Genomic DNA, 16,643 nt, shown 5'->3' on the forward strand with positions numbered 1-16,643 from the left:
GCAGGATTATGACCCCGCCTACCACCATGGTTTTCGTGGCTTCCTTACCGCCACAAAAACCATCGTGGTAGGCACTATCAGTGACAGGAAATTCCTTCCCCCTCCCCTATGTTTCCCCCCACACACCACCCAGAACCCCCTTCATTCATGCACCTTCATTCACACATGCACACATGCATTCACACACTCATTCTCACATTCAAACACACATGCAGACATCCATTCCCACACACATCCACACACACTTACATACATACAGGCACACACGCATACACACAACACAACATACATGCACTCACACATCCATACATGCACACACCCACATTCACGCACACACAGACATACACACCCCCTCCTCCCCTTTCGGAGCACCCGACTTACCTTTTGTGAGGGGGTCCTCCGGCAGGAGACGGGGCACTGCTGCCACCAGCAGCAGAACACCTCCAGGTCATAGCAGCGCCACCTTATGCCATCCGCCGGCATGGCCACAGCCCAATTTCCGCCATCCTTCTGACGGAAATCCAGCTGTGGTCATAATCCGGCTGATGGCTGATAGCCGAGGCAACATTCTTTTGGCAGCCGTCGCCGCGGCAGTAGCCGGTATATACCGCCAATGTTATAATGAGACACTAAGTTTGTTTTTCTTGTGCCTTGATTTCAAGCAGCAGTGGCATTCTTTATCTGAAAATGTCTTGATCTTGGATGTGTACAATGCGGGAAGTGCGAGTTCTGATGGTACACTTTTGTTCAGTATTGTTATAGATCGAATACTAATATATGCTAATTTAAGAAACAATATTTGTAAGTTAAACATTTTGCCTAACAACTGATCACAAGCCTTTAATTTACATGATGGAAGGGTGTGGGGCAGGTAGAGCTTCATCCAGGCTGATCAGAATGATTTGCAGGCTACAGGAATTCAATTTACTTAGTGGTGACAATACAAGGGCAGAGTGTTAGTCAATGTAAATGAAGTGTTCTGATGATTAATTTATGTTGGACTAACTGGAACGTGTAATTGCAGTAGTGGCTGCAGTGCAATGCTGAAATAGAAGAAGAATGGGTGAGTGTGTGTAATTTGGTTATTCAAATTCAAAAAATCATAAAATAGTTGAGGCTGGCCAACTAATTATAATACTGATGCAGGTATGCATAGTTTTTCAAAGGTTTCTGCAGAATTAACTCGAGAGGGCAACATCTTAATGAAAAATGGATTAGCTGTACCACGTGGAGCACTCGGACATAGAGTGTTAAGTACTGCACATGGCGGGCATCCAGGACCAACAACCTCAAAAACTACTCAAACAGAATCATTGGTGGCCATCGATGGATGTCAGTGTACATACCTTTCGGAGTAAATTCAGTGAGTGTCTGCTATCCGATAAACATTGGAAGGCCTCTATGGAGCTTTTACGTTTTCTTGTGGATCTTGAGGAAAAGTTTCTATTGAATTTGCTGTACCTTACAACTCATTAACAAGTTACTGTGATGCATTGAGCTGTACTAATAGACTCCTTTTCATAATGGGTGCGCTATTCATTTATGGGGATTCCAAACACAAAAGCAGTTATTGATTTTATAGTAAACCTTGTGTCATTGAAGATGGTCCTAACAAACGTGCATCAAACAATGGAGCCCAATTTGTTTTGGATCGTATGCTAAAGCTTTTGAAGTATTATGGAATCTAACAGAAGTTCCCTTTTTTCAATTCCCTGCTAATGGTCAAGTAGAACACAATAATAGATTCCTGAAAGAAGACATACAAAGTGCACTGGTATCGAATTTGAATGTGGATGAATATCTCTGAGAAAATGTTGCAGTTTCCACAACACTCCAAGTTCTGTTACAGGATTTTCACCTCATTTAGTAAGGGGGGAAGGCCCCCTGCTGATGCTATGTGTGGCAGTGCATCCACTCATAGTGGTATTCTGAGAGAGATTGTTTAAAAAACAATGTCAAAGCTAAATTTATCATGAAACTGCTGCCACGATGGGGAACTAGAAGACCTATGTAGCAAACTGAGTTCTTATCAGAAAACCTTGTTAAAGTTCCAAAGGCTAAATCTTCCTTTACTGAGCCTGTACTAGTCAAGAAAGTTTAGACCAGTTCTGTTTGCTCAAGATAGGATCTGGATGTGAGTGGCAAGAGGTTTGTAAGGGTCCCTGAAAAATGTGATTTCATTCTTTATTGGCTTATTGTTTTTTTTTTTAACTTTTGCAAACAAAATAAGAGCTATTGTACTGTGTTCATTGTGTTATACCTTTCTCTATATTGTATTATTTAAGACAGTTCAGAGATCTTAGAATGTTAGATGTGTACTTTTTCTCTTGTTGTAAGGTTGGGTGATCATTCCTGCACTGGATGGTGATCTGAAATCAGCTGGATAGTTGGATGCAGTCTGTCCCTGTGGGTCTGTTCCCTTTGGCATTCAATAAATAACTTCAATTGTAAATTTGTTTCATGATTCTATTTATCAGAATCAATTCACAACAGGGGAGAAAAGCAAATTGGCGAGAATGAAAGCGCAGTGTAGAGATGGGATGTGGGGGGTAATGTGCATGGGCAAGAAAGCTTTCATATTCCTGTCATGTTTATTGTTGGTAATGTTTACTTATGTTTTTGTCCTCGCGCTCCATGCATCTCAAACATTCCTCCAGGAGCGCATATTTTCGAATGCATTGTTTGAATAAAACAGAATGACAGTTGTTGCTGTGCACCATGTGGATTAAAGAACCTCACCTGGCCTCCTATTTCATGGACCTTCTGAACAATTTTAGCAACGATCTTCACACTGTACTGCGAGTCTACATATCAGTGTAGGTATGAAACACAGGCTAGTACGACTTTCTACAAATCAAAATTCCTTTTTTCCCAGCTTTTCCCAGCACTGCCACACATTTTTTCCCAGCTTTTTCTAGCACTGCCACACGTTTCTCCTATGCTTCAACACTGCTTTTAAGTAATGCTCCAGTGAGTACGCCTAGACCTATTAACCTTCCTAAGCGACTGTGCACTGGCCAACAGTCCAGCAGCTCAGGTCTGGCTACAACCTTCCAGTGCACTTGAGCATTGTTTAACAGTGTGCCATTTACTGTGCGCCTATCTCAGTCGCAAATTAACTCTGCAATCCTGTTAAGAATTTTTCCAAATTGACTATTACCATATTGATAAATGCTTACAAGGATAACTGCATATGTTTACACTCTCAAACGTGCTCTGCTCAATATTTATCTGTGACACAATTAAATGGACAGGCAGTGTATCATACTGTAGCGCACACACACAACTTATTATATTGGATTTACAGTTGTTTGTTTTGACATTGCTGTGACATGTACACATTTCTTCAATCATTTGTGTGTGCACAGTTTAATAATCTACTCTGTGACACACAAACTTTTTTTTTTAAAACAAATGTTATTAGTATTTTATTTCAAACATTAGTGATACATAGGAATGGTACAATGTTGGTGTTCATGCAACCTGTATCGCTGATCCCTAACTTTGCTGGATATTGCGTAGGATTGTCTGTCATCATACATTTGTATAAACATAAAAAGCGATACAGAATTAGCATATATCTATCCTCTCTCATCTCCTCTGAGTATGTCGAATCTCTAGATACATGTTGTTGAGGGAAGTGTTAGGTTGGATAGCTCTCTTGTCAGCATGCTGAAATGAGGTAAGGAATAGTATCATTCAACTCAACCCTTAACTGTCCCCCGTATCCCGCCGCCCGCCGCCCGCCTGCCCCCTACCCTGTATAGGATTTTCTTACTGCACCCTTATCTGTATTGTCTCTTGATGCCTCGCATGATGCACAAGTTTTATATATCAATTACCTATCCTATCTTCTGCTTTCTAACGGCTTTGTGGATGTAGTAGCACTTCATGGTGTGGTTGTTGTGTTTAGCTTAGTCCCCTCTACGCAGGAAATCGAAGGCAAAACATGCAATGCTATGATAATCTGCTCCCAGGCATCCATCAACTCAGGGGAACCCCTTCCCCGTCCAAGCTCTTTATTCAGCTCTAATCTTTTGCTCTCTGCCCATTTCTTTAGCTCTCTCTTCCAAATTTGGGGGTTGGGACCTATTGGGCTTTTCCAATTCTTTGTCAATTCCCGTTTGACTAGAATAAATGCGAGATCCTGGAATTTGCTAGTTGCCTTATTCTTGGAAGTATGAGGGAACCAGTGTAGTAAGCAATGGGCTGGTGTACATGCAACTTCATGCTCAATTACTTCCGCCACGCCTGTCACCACTGTGTCCCAGTAGGCTTTCAAGCGGGGGCAGGACCACATCATATGTATAAAGTCTGCTACCACTTCCCCGCATCGGGGACATTTCGCATCCAGTACATGGAGGTGATCCCGTAGTCTTTTCGGGGTGAGATAGGCTGTATGTATGACATAGAATTGTATAAGCTGAAACCTAGTGTTTCTGGAGATCCTCGGTGCCCTCTCCAGGATCTGGACCCAGTCTCCATCAGATATTTGGGTCCCCAAGTCCACCTCCCATTTATGCCATAGATCATCAAGGGGGCGCTGCACTCCCATGCGGATTGCTCTATATAAGCCCGTAATGGCTTTTTGTGTGCCGACAGAGGTCAATAGGTAGGTGCTGAGTCGATGAGGGCGGTGCTCCGCGTTTTCCATCTTCCAGTGGGCACCGATGGTGCTTAGGAGTGCTCGTGCATCAAGAAGTGGCCATGTGGAAAGTCTTGCTCCTGACTAAAATCTTCGAATGGTAGGAGGTTACCCTCTCGATATAGGTACCCCAACTGTAAGGCCCCTGCCTCCTCCCAGGTCGTCAGTCCCCTCCAACCACCTACTCAGGGAAGCCATGTCATTGGTATCTCAGGTGTATAAGGCGTAGTTAAGTCTGTTCTTTGGAGACATCGCTTCCAGCAGCGGCGGAGGACACGAGTCTCCTGAGCGAGTCCCAGATCTGATCCGGCATGGCTAAAGAATATTCCTGCCAGTACAGACACAGGGGGAGTCATAGTGGCCCCATCCTCCGCTCGGGACCTGCGCTCCGCCACCCATTGGGTCAGCAACTGCAGCCGGGCCACCAAGTAGTAGGCCTCAAAATCCAGGACCTCTAGTCCCTCTTCTACTCAAGGTCACTTCAAAGTGGCTAGTGCCACTCTGCATCTCCCGTTCCCCTATATGAACGTCATGATTATGGAATCAGGTTCCCTGAACAGCGCTGCCCAAACTGGCAATACCGCAAAGTAATACAAGAGCCGTGGCAGCGCCACCATCTTAATGAGTGCTATTTGTCCAGCCATCGAACGTAGGAGCGAACTCCAAAAGCTTATGCTGGCCTTCAAAGCTCTAATGGCACCCCCTATATTGCCCTCCAAGATGTCCATCCTAGAGTGATACACTCTCACCCCCAAGTAGGGCATGCAGTGGGGCTCCTACATTATATTTCCCAGCTCGTCAGGTGGAACGCAGTTCGCTGATAGCGGGAACAAGTATGATTCATGCCAGTTTACATGCAATCCTGTCAATTGGCCGAACAGTGCCAAGAGTGCTTGGCCTCCCTCTATTTCTGGCCCAGTGTTTTGTAATAATAGGAGCAGGTCGTCTGCATAGAGCGCTATCATATGCCGCCGGTTACCCTGCATCAACTCCCTATACCAAGTGGCGGCTCGAGCCTGGGCAGCTAAGGGCTCCATTGCTAAAGCGAATAAGAATGGCGAAAGTGGACAGCCCGGCCTGGTGCCCCTTTCCACCGAATATTGCTCTGATATGGTGGCCCCGGTTCTAACCTTCGCCTTGGGGTCCGTGTACAATAGTTTCGTCCATTTGATAAAACCCTCACCTAGACCCAAGCGGGCGAGGACTGCATATAAGTAATCCCATTCTAAACTGTTGAATGCCTTTTCAATATCTACTGCCAGCACTGTCGCGCAGCTACAAGTGGAGCAATGGAATCGTTAATGTGGAAAGCTCGCCGTATATTCTGGGCAGTGTTCTTGGTGGGGATGAAACCCGCCTGGTCAGGGTGAACTAAACGGATCATATTTGAGAGCAACCTTGTCGCTAATATCCGACTTAGGATCTTGTAGTCCGAGTTCAGCATGGATAGGGGCCTATAGGTTCTGCTATCATCAGGCGGTTTACCTGTTTTGAGTAGAGGAATTATCAGGGCTTCTTTTGTGGAATTTGGGAGGTGTTCCGTTTTGCATGCCTTATTATATAATTGTGCTAATTTAGGGGGCAGTTCCTGTGTATATGTGGCGTAAAACTCAATTGGTAGGCCATCTGTGCCTGGAGTTTTCCCCCTTACTAGTCCTGTAAAGGCTTCTCTAATGTCTGATATCTCTATGTCACCCCCCCAGGGCGGCCCTCTCCGCTTTGCTGAGGCGTTGATGCAGCAGTTGTTCAAGAAATGCCTGTATGTCGTCCACCTCCCCATGTGGAGCGCTGGTATAAAGGGTAGTGTAGCATTCGAGGAAGTGACGATTAATTTTGTTCTGTTGATATAGCCTGGCCTGTGAGGGAGTATTGATCTCTATTATGGGGCCCCCATGTTTCGCAGGGTTGGCCAGCCATGCCAACAGCGCTCCTGCCTTATCTCTTTCCGCATTTGCCCTCGCCATGTCATTTTTGTAATCAAAGCATCGAAGCCTCTCAGTGTGGTCCGTGACCCTCCCTCTAGCCTCCCGCATTGTGGTTATGGTCGGAGAGAGTTCTCCCCAAGTACTCTACTTATCGTACCCGAGTATGTACCTGCATAAAAAGTGTCTAGTTGCACATGCAGCTCGTGCACCGTGGAATAATCCCTGGTCTGTAGCTTGAAGGTCCTCCAGGAGTCTAACAACTGACACTCCTAGAATTTTTTAGCTAGAGCGTTCACTGGTGATTCCCTCAATGGTGGGTGGGAACTATCGAGTCCAGGGTTGGCCACACAGTTAAAATCCCCTCCAATCAAAGCTGCAGGAAGCAGGTGAGGAGCCAATGCACTCGGTATATGATCTAGAAATGCACTTTGGTCTGTGTTCAGCGCATATACATTTATCAGCACAATGTCTCGTACCCCTAGTCGACCAGTGTCCACCACAAATCTCCCGTTAGGATCAATTAGTGTATTGGTCATTTGGAACGGTACTCTCGCCCTCATCCAAATTAGGGTGCTCCTTGCATATGCTGAGTAGGTTGTGTACTATACTTGGCCCCTCCATCTCCACTGCAGCACTGTGCCTTCTACTGCTGTCAGGTGTGTCTCCTGTAACATTACCATGTGAGCGCCCCTTCTACGCAAATAGGAATATACTTTATATCGTTTAGCCATATAATGCATGCCCCTTATGTTCCAAGAGACCACTTTGTAATCTTGTAGATCACCCATAAGAAATAAACAGTACTTTTGCGGTCTCCATCGTCACGGGCCGAAATCAGGCCCTGAAACGGTCACTCCGGTACACTTCTTAAAGCACCCCCCTCCTGGTCCTTGAGGGGATTGGGTGTTGCACAAAGTTCTCCCCTTTGGGCTCAGGATGGATGTAGACTGAGGTTCCCAGGCTGGAGCTCTCCTTCTGGGCTGCTCACTCCATGGGCTCCAGGCAACGCCCCCAGACACACAAAGTGGATTTGGAATTATTGCCATGATAATGCTTTGATGTTCACGCAACCACTTCTTAAGTTCTTACAAGAAAAAGGTGAACCTAATATTCTATATTAGGTAGATGGAAGGAAGAATTTGCTTACATATATGAAGGCTATACAAGCAGACAAAATAACAGTAGAACGCCGCAAACACATACATCTGCATTGTTTAGGTTCCGAAGTGCAAGTAGTTTTAAGAAATCTACCTCAGTCAATCCAACAAGAAGGTCCAGGGGAGATAAATTAGTACAATGGCACACTTGTGCACTTAGAAAAAAGAAGTTCAAGTCTAGCATTAGATGGTATAAATTCCATACAAGGACACAAAAGGAAGGGAAAACGTGATAGTTTTCTAAATGCATTATGTGCACTCTCTGTAGCATGCAACTTTGGAACAATGGGAGACAAAATTATTTGTGTCCAGATTATTCGAAATGTTAGAAATAGTCAAGAACACTTATGGGTACTAGGAGATCCTAGCCTTAAAGATACTATTTATACTGCCAAAATGATAGAGCAATCTGAGTGTTGGATGAGAATGATAAATAAAAAGCAGTTGGAACAAAAAAATGGGTAAGTATGGAGTGTGAATGTTCACAGAGAAGATAACTCCAGCAAGAAAAGTGAGCAACAGCTGATAAGCTATACAAGCTGGAGCAGTATTCATGTATCTTCCTACAAAGCACATCCTGCTATTGGTAAGGGTTGTGGCAGAACTGGGAATGTGGCCAGAGTGTGTAGAGAAGGGAAGGAGGGTTTCAGAAATAATAAGAGCAAGTTGGGTTAGGTCACCGATTCTCAATGCAGGATGAAGTGGAACAATGACCATGAAGACATAAGAGAAAAATCTGAAGAAAGTTCTGGGGTAGTGTTAGCCATACATCAGCAGGATATTTCTAGCAATGATAGAGTTAAGAGACCACCTTCTTGCTCAGTGACAATACATAAAAGGATTTTCCTTTTGGTGGATTCTGGCTCACTATGGACTATTGTATCTAAAGAGTTTTTTCTGGAAGAATTGACAAAATGTTATCCGAAATGGATCTGGAACCCGCAGATATTTCCTGCTGAGTCTTTTGATGGTAGTACCATTGACTTTTCAGGTTTTGTCAGAGTTAATTTAACTTTCAAGGATCCAGAGACTTCCATTAAGTTATATGTGGCACACAAAAGAGTGAATGTCTTGGGGTGGAGAAACCAGGGGGAGCCGGGTATTATTCTAAACCCCCGGGAAAACGTACTGTTAATCCAGTAATCTTAACATGATAAATTGAGTTAAAAAGCATTTTCCTAAGGTTTTTCACAGACTCCTCAAAAATTTGAAGTATTTAGGCACAAAACAAAACTCAAGAAAGAGGCTCTACCGGTCAAACAAAAATAGAGGGGAGCCCCATTAGTATAAGCGAGGAGCTGAAACTAATTCTTGCAAAACTTCCAAAAAGAAGACATTATCAATGAAGTGGAATCTTCAGAATGGGTGTCAACAATAGTATTGGCAAGTAAACCAGTTCTTAATTTGAGACAATGTATTGACTTGCCTGCTTTTAATGCAAATATACTGGTGGATTGGTCTCCACTGCCTAATATTAATTAAATGGTCACCAACCTGGAAGGAGCAAAAGCATTCTCCACTGTATATCTATGTTTAGACTACCACCAAGTTGGGTTAACAGAGGAATCATGTCGACTGACAGCTATTCTCACACCTCATGGTTCAATCAATCATGGAATTTGTAAAGGAGATCTATGGTCTGACGCAGGTGGGTGGGAAGTGTTCCACGTCTTGGCGGCGATGTGCGAGAATGATCTGCCGCCGGTGGTTGTTCTGCAGATGCATGGGACGGTGGCGAGGGCCAGGTCGGCGGAACAAAGCTGTCGGATCGGGGTGTAGAAGGAGAGCCGTCTGTTGAGATATTCTGGTACGGTGTTGTGCAGTGCCTTGTGAGCGTGGGTGAGGAGTTTAAAAGGATGCCTTTGTCCTGGCATGGCTGCATCAGTATTTCAATGAGTTATGTCCAACCTGGAAGGAGCTGAAGTATTCTCCACCCTAGATCTATGTTTAGCCTATCGCAAAGTTGTGTTAACAGAGGATTCACATCAATTAATAGCTTTTCACCCACCCCATAGTTTATTTGAGCTTAAAAGGATGCCTTTGTCCTGGCATGCCTGCATCAGTATTTCAACAGGTTATGTATCATCTGTTTAAGGATATGAAAATGTTTGTGAAGTGTTTGCAAGATGATATTTTAATTCACTGGTTCTTAACCTTCTGGCTCCTGTGGACACACACTTAATATTCACAGGAACCCCGAATGAAGCACTATTGGAATCTGGGGACCCCCAATGAGTCATTACTTGAAGCAGAAGTCCCCAGCCTAAGCATTTTTGATTGTTTGAACTTCAAACCAATACACCGAAAATACAGAAAGAAGCATCAAACAAAGACACAAAACATGTATTCATTCAATTCACAATTATAAAAATCAAAACGTTAATGGAAGGGTTGGACTTCTTCTAGATTCAATTGTGGCCACTAGCTGTCCATAATGCATTCTGTTTGATGCACTTGCACTGCTCCTATAACGAGGACACCAACTTCATTGTTAGCCTCCAATTATAAATTCCTTCACATTAATAGCACATTTTAAAAAGTCCAGATTTACATTTTGCTTTTTTTTTTTAATGTGTAAACCCTTTTTTAATATTATTTAATTGTCTAAGTTGTTGCAGACCCTCTGAGTAGGCTTTGTGGACCCCGAGGTACTCCCGGACCACAGGTTGGAAAACCACTGTTTTAATTTAGTCCAAAAATGAAGCTGATCATGAGACATATCACTAACAGTCTGTGCTAAATTGAAGCTGAAAAGTGTAAACTATTTTGCTCAAAAGTGGAATACTTAGGACACACCAAGAGTCCTTGGGCAATGCTATTGTGGAAGTTTCACCTTCCAATTGTAAAGATAAACTGTCAGCTTTTGCGGGGTTGTGCGAATATTTCAGTAAACTTGTTGATCATTTTGCTGAGATAATAGAATTCCTCAGAAAGTTGGTTTGGAAGAATGTCGAATTTATTTGGAGAGAAGAGCAATAGAAGGTGTTTTAGTGAGTTAAGGCAGACACTGCTAATGCTTCAACCTTGAAATCATTTTGCATGCAGCCTAAATGTATTATCATGGTTGATGCCAGTATGTACGGTGTTGGTGCGGTGCTTTTGCAAATGGCTAGTAAAGAGAACTGGAATGTTATTTCTACTTCCAGGACTCTTTCTGAAACAAAACATAAATATATTGTTATTGGAAAAGAGTTACTTGTGTGTATCTGGGCAGCAGAACACTTCATTTTACTCTATTTGGGAAAAACTTTTGTAGGTCGAAGTGATTATAAACCTCTAGTCAGTATTCTCTCCACATTTGGTAGCTAGAGTGCCACTTACTCCCCTCAAGGTTACTATCCAGTTTGCAGGAATACATCTTTGAGATTCAATCTGTGCCGGGAAAGAAAAATAGCACTGCAGATTTTTTTGTCTGATTGTCTCTGGAAGTGAAAGGTAGAATAAATCAATATGATGAAGATGTAGGTATTACTACTGTAAGAAGTCTGGTAGTAGGATGGTGGTATCTCTGAACTTGAATGGAAAAATGCACTTGAAAAGAATGCCATTCTTGAGTTAGTGCGTAAGCGGTGGTGGGAGGATGGCCCAAAAGAAAATGGTACCGGAAGAATGCCTCCCTTTTATGGCTGTTTGTGAAAATGTGGATATTGAAGGACCTTAGCGTTTTAAGGCTGGAAAGTGAATACCACTTGCTGGTATCAGGACATAACCTCTTGCAGCTGCTCACAATAGCCAACAAGCAATGTCTGTCATGAAAAAACTTTTGCCTGCGCATTTTTGGTGGCCTTGATGGACAGGATGACTGGTCGCTGTGTAAGAAAATTTCCAGAGTGTAGTTGGGATAAGAAGATGCTTAAAGTCCATTTGAGTCACCTATTCCCCATTTTCTGGCCTAAACACCCTAGGGAAAGATTGGCTTTTGTTATTTTATGGCAATTCCCAAAATATCCTTTTGACTCTTGGTATGCTTTGGTTTTTATTGAATTCCATTCCAAATGGTCAGAAGTTAGGTTTGCTTTTCGAGCCACCACTGCTCCAGTTATTGAATTCTTCAAAGATGTATTTTCTAGGAAAGGAAATCCTCAATCCATCCTCTCTTATAATGGGTACAGTCCACATCCCTTGATTTTAAGCACCTTGTTTCCACATATGGTATTAAACATATTATCACTTTGGAATATGATCCACAGTGCAATGGGCAACTGGAAAGGTTCAATCAAGTGTTGAGTGACAGGGTTACTTGGCCTAAACCTAATAATCTTGCCTGGAAGGATTTTCTGAGATCTAAGTTATGGATATACTACATTACGCCACACAGCACTACTGGGGTCAGTCCTTTTAGTCTACTGAAAGAGAGGGAACCAGCTTCCAAGTTGGGTCCTCTGTGGTTCACGAAAGTGGTCAGTGAACAGACTTTGAACACACTTATAAAAAGGAAAACTGAAGTGAGAGACGCTGCTGATGGAGGAACATATCCGGGATGTGACTAACAGGAGCCGTTAAGCAGGAAAAGATGAAAGCATGCTATGACAAACAACTTTCAGTTAAGACACCTAATTTTGAAACGGGTGACTGGGTCAGGATTCACAAGCTGGGTTTCATTCAGAAAGGTAGTTCCAAATACATCAAGCCTCTGAAAGTTGTGAAATGTAATCCAAGAAGTGCTGTGGCTAAGGATGGTTGTGTGCGGACTGTAAGGAAAGTTGTGAAATGGACAAAGTCTAATGATTTCTCGATCATGACAATCTCTGGTGAGACTTCCTATGCCTGAGAAAGCGTTGCCCTGGTTCTTTTTTAATCCTTCATAAGGGATGGTCTTGTTTCCTAAAGAGGATTGCGGCATAGGTAACATGGTTGAATTATTTCAAGAAAACTCAACTGCTAGATATGTAGAAACCATGGCTTGTAACAGAGCTAGGTCTGTTAAACTTAAGGGTTTTAATTGATACGTTATTTTGACATGTATATTGATTTCCTAATTGCTGACAACTCAGTTGCTGGACATGTAAAATCTAAGGTTGTTACAGAACTCCATTAGTTAAAAAAGGTAAATTTAAGGACTGTATTTTGATATGTTATTTTGCCATGTTCATTACCCACCCCCTAAAATCACATTCCCTTATATTTTATTTTAAGCTTTTCTTTATTTTAAGGAGAAAGATGTGTTATATCCATGTCATGTTTATTCTTGGTAATGCTCATTTCAGTGTTTCTGCCCGCATGCTCCATGCATCTCCAACATTCCTCCAGGAGTACATCTGTTTGGTTGCAATGTTTGTGATTCAAAAGAAATGACAGTTGTTGTTGTGCATCATGTGGATTAAGGAATCTCACCTGGCCTCCTGTCTTATGGACCTTCTTTATTTAGAACAAAAGTAATGCAGAGGAAAAGCAAATGAGGATGCGTAAATCCTAGATGAGGGTGAGGGTGAGGGAGAAGCACGCAGACAAGAGAGAGCAACACAGAGCAGAGAGTGGAACAGAAGTACATGAGGGAAGCAGCTGGAAACACTCCTGTGGAGCGCTTAACCAAAAAGAAAAAACAAGCATTTGCAATGCAATAGGTCTCGCATTTGCAAGGGTTAGAGCTATTGGCATTGTAAATGCATAATTGAACTTTTTAGTCCAATATTGCCCATTGCTCTACATAAATCTTGAAAGCGCCATTGTGCGCCACTGTAGACCGGTGTATGTCGTTAGCCGCACACTTCCCACATCGCGCCAGAGAGTCTGCTGCAAAGCAGCCACCGAGAGCCTTCTGCTTTTCCGCTCTGCAGGGACGGGACGACCCGTAGCAGCTGTACTGAGCCGCTGTGTGCACTCATCGTTTCACGATCCCAGGCAAGAGACGGAGGATCTCTGAAAAGCAAACAACCTGCCTTTGAGAGGAAAGCAAACAACTTTTTTCAAAGTACTCAAGAAACCATGTGCAAAACACGGACGCTGCGTATATTAACAGTAGATTAACCGTGCTCTCGAGGAGGGCTAAACCACAGAAAAGGCAATTGAAATCAAGGGAATTTTTAAGGACAAGCTCAGGAACGAAAGTACCGTATTTATCGGCGTATAACACGCACCGGCGTATAACACGCACCTCATTTTAAGAGGAAATTTCAGAAAAAAAACCATTACATTTTATCGGCGTATAACACGCACACATCATTTGCCCCCTATTTTCAGGGAGAAAAAGTGTGTGTTATACGCCGATGAATACGGTAATTGGAGTGAAATGGGTGTGGTTAAAGCCCACAGAATCGATGACAACAGGTCTGAAGGGCTTGTGCGCTTGACCTAAAAAGTTGTGACACAAAATTGAGCTGCCGAAAGACACATTTAATGTCTGCATGCTCCGAGGGAAGGGCAAACATAAGAGAAGAAAAGTACCCACAACCTAACGAATATGAAGCAAGCAAAATCAGTGTAAAAATAAAGCTATCGAATGGTAAGCCAAATATAGGCTCTAAGATGATAATAGGCCTTTTCGCAAACAGCTTGCACTGGCTAGTGAGGGAGAGCTAATAATGTGCCAGCCTCCCATGTTTATGCTCTTCAAATAACTCTGCTGCTGGAACGTACTTTATCAGTTTCTCACAAGCAAAACTACCAAGGCAGGGCTACATCAGGAGGAACAAAATAACTTCCAAAATATTTTACCTAAAAAAAAAGTTAATGCGACAGTGTTGGCTTGTAAGGCTGAGAGGCTTGAGGCGTCTGCAAACACTCGGCAACTGGGATCAGCTGTTTTCAAGAATGCGGGGACTCTCCTTCAGCTTGATAACGGCTTGCTCAAACATGCAAGTACCTTCAAGGTCAACAAACTGGAAAGGGTACCCAGCCCGGAATATGGAAATCTGATAAAATGTGCCCAGCAACGGGTTTTGTTTATTAATGTAGTGGTAAAGCGCTAGAATCACCTTACGGTACTTTTTAACTACAAAAAATATATATAACAAACCCTACCATAAACTAAAAAGCGAGTGCAGCCGGACAGGGTGAAAGCCCTTACCGTCATTCTGATCACAGGCCCAGAAAACCCAGTCAATCAAATGTTTTTGAAAGACTCTGTGGTGGTGTCTAGCGCAGTGCGCCCCTTGGCTAAGCTTAGTTTTCCCACGAGGCGAAAGGGAAGCAGAGTAACATCTGCTCGTCCTGTCTGCGAAGCGGAAGAGCGCGAGGAGCTCCTTATAACTCACCGTGCCAGGAATGCGCTGTGGGAGGGGAAGGCGCTACTTCCCTGACCGCCGGTTTATTTTGGTGAGACACGCGCTGCTCCGGTGCACGCCGGGGACTGTAGTTGTGGAACTTACCGCCCAGCCTGTCTCTGAAGGAGGATGAACTACAAGACCCACTAGAGATGCGGTACGGGCCCTGGTTCAACACTGCGTGCGATAGGAGGCAAAGGGAAGATGATGAGTTCGAGAAGGCGGTTCCAGGAGACACCCCTGAACTAGTTCAGTTGCATGTCATAGATGGTGCGACTCTGTTTTTGCCCCATTAACTACTCAAACGGGAAACCCATTAGTATCGAGAGTGGAGACCCCGCGGACACGCGCGGAAGGAGAGGAGGCAGCGCACCCCGACTGCTGTGTCCGCACACAGAAGCTTATCACAGCCAGTCACAGTCACACGGGTTAGAAGGCTCTGCGCCACCACCTTCCTCCCGCGGCAGGCACCATGGGCAATGGGATGAACAAGGTAACGTGTGATGTGACTGCCCGTCATTTCTGGCCCGTTTTTGCAGCATGGGGGTGGTTAGCACACAGGCGGTCCCCGTCTTTGATGTCATTAAACGGGAGGCTAGGGACTGTGTGAAAAAAATGCTGTCCGTTCACTAAGCTAGCAATTGGAAGCTGCTGACGCACTCCTCACAGACATGTCAAATTGTCCCATGTCAGGTGTGAGTCGTTCACAAAGTCTCGTTTTTCTTCCGATGCATGCAAACATTTTTTTTTTTTACAAACGGAAGAACATAAAAAAAACACAAGCAAGGATAGGACAGAAAATGACACCTGATTTTGTATTTTTTTACATATTCCAATTTTTCCTTCCCACTATTTCTCTTTGCGGGTGTGCTCCACAGTACTTAATACGTGTTTCAGTCATGCATATGTCCACTATCTGAGCGATTGAAGCTCCACCCACGCTGAAAACGAATTTGAGTGCGAGATGAGGAGTAGATCACCTGTTTCTATCCCTAACACACTCCTAAATATAAAAGATGTTCCTCCTACACTTCTTAAAACAGGAGTTGACAAGACCAACTTCTGCATAGAAAGAAAACACCTATGGATCACGCGAGTGCACGTGCGTCATGGTCTTGCACGCCCTCTGACGAGGCTGCTGCAGACCTAGCAAGGGTTGTGCCCTTTCTTGAATGAGACAGCCAAAGGGCATCTTCTCGCAGCCTTGCAGTCGGTGGTGTTTCAGACGAATTCTGCCTAACAAGAAATTGATAAGTTCACTAATAGTGTGTAATTGTCCAAGGCTGCCTATATCTTAGACCAGTCTCACATCCACTCAATATGTACGGCATTACAAAGAAAGCTACGATTATATAATTTGCATTTGTTTTGCTATTGCAAGCATATGCCTGGGGTGTTATAAGTAGCAGCACGTTTTTTTTTTACTGTAAAATCTTTTATTGTATCGTGCGTATGTTGTTGAATTTGTGTTTTATTGGGGCTGTGTGAGGGGGAACATGAAGAATAATTCAGTGACTGAATAAATGGATGCATGTTTGCAAGAACGAATGGCAGAGCTGTATGATGATTTATTAAATTCATGTGTGATTACATATCGAATGCCTAAATCCATCGATGACTAATGAAACATTTTTATTTATAAACCATAACCCAGACCTGTTGTCATTGCTATTGCTTGTTTTAGTCTGCATTTCTGCAATCTGCAAATGAAAAT

At 43.5% G+C, this 16,643-nt stretch overlaps 1 protein-coding gene and 1 long non-coding RNA gene across 3 annotated transcripts in view; one reads left to right on the top strand and one right to left on the bottom strand.

Moving 5' to 3' along the window:
• Positions 1–13,072: 13,072 nt before the first annotated feature.
• On the bottom strand, positions 13,073–14,914 carry LOC138268274 (uncharacterized). Its single transcript, XR_011199970.1, has 2 exons — positions 14,734–14,914; positions 13,073–13,586 (listed from the first exon to the last, which is right to left on the bottom strand). It is a non-coding gene; the product is annotated as an uncharacterized lncRNA (long non-coding RNA).
• A 167-nt stretch (positions 14,915–15,081) lies between these two features.
• DUSP22 (dual specificity phosphatase 22) overlaps positions 15,082–16,643 on the top strand; it is a 463,313-nt gene continuing 461,751 nt past the window's right edge. Inside the window, exon 1 of one of the 2 annotated variants that reach the window (XM_069217750.1) lies at positions 15,082–15,422. In XM_069217750.1, coding sequence (XP_069073851.1) covers positions 15,402–15,422 — 21 coding nt within the window. In that variant the 5' untranslated portion in view covers positions 15,082–15,401. The remainder of the gene's footprint in view (positions 15,423–16,643) is intronic. The other variant, XM_069217759.1, reaches the window with a different exon arrangement.

The sequence above is a fragment of the Pleurodeles waltl genome, chromosome 2_1, assembly GCF_031143425.1.
Source record: "Pleurodeles waltl isolate 20211129_DDA chromosome 2_1, aPleWal1.hap1.20221129, whole genome shotgun sequence".
In the NCBI taxonomy this organism is placed as follows: Eukaryota; Metazoa; Chordata; class Amphibia; order Caudata; family Salamandridae; genus Pleurodeles; species Pleurodeles waltl.